Here is a 2,500-nt window from a genome sequence, read left to right on the forward strand (position 1 = left end):
ACATTTTTGTTTTTCTTTGTTATTTTCACACATCATAAATAAGCAAATATATATCACATTATCTCATTCTACTTCTCTAACCTTCCTCATATTCTGCAGGTGTCATTGAGAGTGGTTTTGTGCGAGGTGAGGAACGCTGGCGTGCAGAGGACGGAACAGGCCGGTTAGTCTCCATGAACTACAACCCAGTCGCTCAGAACCTCGCTGTCTCCTCTTCGGGAAGGGAAAAGATCTACTTCTTGGCACCAGGTGGGCAGCGTTGGCACTACCTTTTTGTTGTTGATGTTGTTGTTGTTGTTGTTGTTGTTTTCAGGGGAAAGGAATTAGATAAGGTTTTGGTTTAGTTGAATGTCATAATATAGTTTAGTCATATGTATCTTCTGGTTCATTAGTTTTGGGAGAGGCAGAAAAGTAAGGAGCGTTTGTTAGGTGAGTGTTGTAGACGTGGCTATGGAAAGTATAGGGTGTTGATAGATGCTTCAGGTTAATGGCTTTTTTGCATTATGATGTATTCTGTAATTTCTTTTTTTTCCATAATTTAGGTTTTATAACATTACTGCAATGATTTTAGCTTGGATCTCCATATCATAATTTATGCTCTTATGGTATAAGTATGTTATTGTTTTTAGTGTTGTTTTTATTATTATTATTATTGTTGTTATTGTTACTATTATTATTTCTACTATGAATCTTTTTATTATGCCATTACTATTATACCATCACTATCACCAAACCCAAAATTAAGGTATTACTTTCCTTATTATTTTTCCTCACAGTAATAATCACTCTTCCTGCCAGTTTTATAATCAAATATTGAGCATCAATTATGTCTTTCTCTTAGATCGTTTCTTGGGAGATCAGCGTGCCAGTTACAACCATGAGTTGAGTTTCCTGCTGCGTGTGGGTGAACTCGGACCTCAAGCCAGTACAGAAGACATTATTTTGGAAGGAGCTGGTCTTAGCATCTCTGCTCCTATCTTTGCTCAGGGCAATCCACTTCCTAGCACACAGGTATCCATTATTTATGCTCTGAAAGTATCATTATTTCTTCAGATATAATGTTTGAAAGTAGGGAGGAATATTTTGTGAATCTTTTTTGTAATATATGTTAAATTCTAATTCTTGAAGGTAATGTTAATTTCAATAGGTCCTAAATCTGTTTTATTCACAACTTTCATTCTCTGTAGAAACAAGAATATATTTTCCGGCTGCATGAAGACTCCCAGTTTGGTTGGTCCCCACGCCTTTCATCAAGAGACTTCATGTCCCTCCTGTCTAACCTAACAGCAATTAAAATCCGTGGTACTTACACTTATGAAGGTGAGTTGAGATTAGTTGTATTTTATTTAATAACTTCAGACATATAAACCAGTCAGTTAAAATGAACAGTTCTATTTCTAAAGACCAGAGAAAAATATGAAGCCCAAAATTGAAACTGCTAGTCCAGTTCTAAATGAAATGAGAAAATAGATACATGAGAAGCACAGATGGTAATGTGTTTTTTTATGTCAGGACATGGATTCTTGGATGATGTCAAGATTCAGACTGCAAGAAGGGGTTTGTTTGGAGAGCCTGCAACCTGGATTGAAATGTGCACATGTCCTGAGGGCTATGTGGGCCAGTTCTGCGAGTCTTGTGCTCCTGGATTCCGACATAAACCTGCCAACGGAGGGCCTTTTGCCTCGTGCATTCCCTGTGACTGCAACAACCATGCTGACATCTGTGATTCTGAAACTGGTGAGTGATAATCTGTCTTTAGGTTTTGAACATTCTAAGAAGGAGGTAACTGTATTCATTGAAAGAGGAAAGAAACTTTTGGATATTGTGTACACTTTCCCAATTCAAAAATGATGACAGCAGTTTGTTTTTTCTTTTGAACTGATCAATATGAAATGTACTATGAATTATTTTTATTATTATTACTATTATCATTACCATTTAAATGGAAAAACATAGGAATTACATCTTATATCAAAACCAACAGGTCGCTGCATCTGCCAAGACAACACTGCTGGAGACCAGTGTGAACGTTGTGCTAAGGGTTATTATGGTAATGCCCTTCGTGGTACCAACAATGATTGTCAACCATGTCCTTGCCCCAACGGAGGTGCCTGCATCCAGTTACCTGATGATACAGTTGTGTGTCTGGAGTGCCCTAAGGGATATGCAGGTGAGATATGAATATGTTCTTGCAAGTAATTTGTGTTTGATTATAGATTCTTTTCTTTAGTAAGAAAATTTGTTTTGACCTTTTATTGGAATATCAGGTACTACAGTAGCTATAAAAAGAGTTTTAGTTACCATAGACAGTTTAGAGTTGTATTTGTTCATATTGATATTAGAAGGTACTTTATAATCACCCATAGTATTATAAGATAACACAGACAATACTGTTCTTTAACAACAGTAGCAGTGTATACCAATCTTTGAAAATGCACATCTACAGGTCCTCGTTGTGAGCTCTGTACTGATGGCTTCTTTGGGGACCCCAAGGGACGCC

At 36.8% G+C, this 2,500-nt stretch overlaps 1 protein-coding gene across 1 annotated transcript in view; it reads left to right on the forward strand.

Moving 5' to 3' along the window:
• LOC125046641 (laminin subunit gamma-1-like) overlaps nucleotides 1-2,500 on the forward strand; it is a gene marked incomplete at its 5' end in the record, with an annotated part of 31,021 nt that overhangs the window by 22,054 nt on the left and 6,467 nt on the right. Inside the window, 6 exon segments of the mRNA XM_047644478.1 lie at nucleotides 100-249; nucleotides 842-1,011; nucleotides 1,188-1,320; nucleotides 1,513-1,737; nucleotides 1,985-2,170; nucleotides 2,447-2,500. The exon segment at nucleotides 2,447-2,500 is cut by the window's right edge and continues 144 nt beyond it. Of these exon segments, the coding sequence (XP_047500434.1) occupies nucleotides 100-249; nucleotides 842-1,011; nucleotides 1,188-1,320; nucleotides 1,513-1,737; nucleotides 1,985-2,170; nucleotides 2,447-2,500 (918 nt within the window).

The sequence above is a fragment of the Penaeus chinensis genome, chromosome 39, assembly GCF_019202785.1.
Source record: "Penaeus chinensis breed Huanghai No. 1 chromosome 39, ASM1920278v2, whole genome shotgun sequence".
In the NCBI taxonomy this organism is placed as follows: domain Eukaryota; kingdom Metazoa; phylum Arthropoda; class Malacostraca; order Decapoda; family Penaeidae; genus Penaeus; species Penaeus chinensis.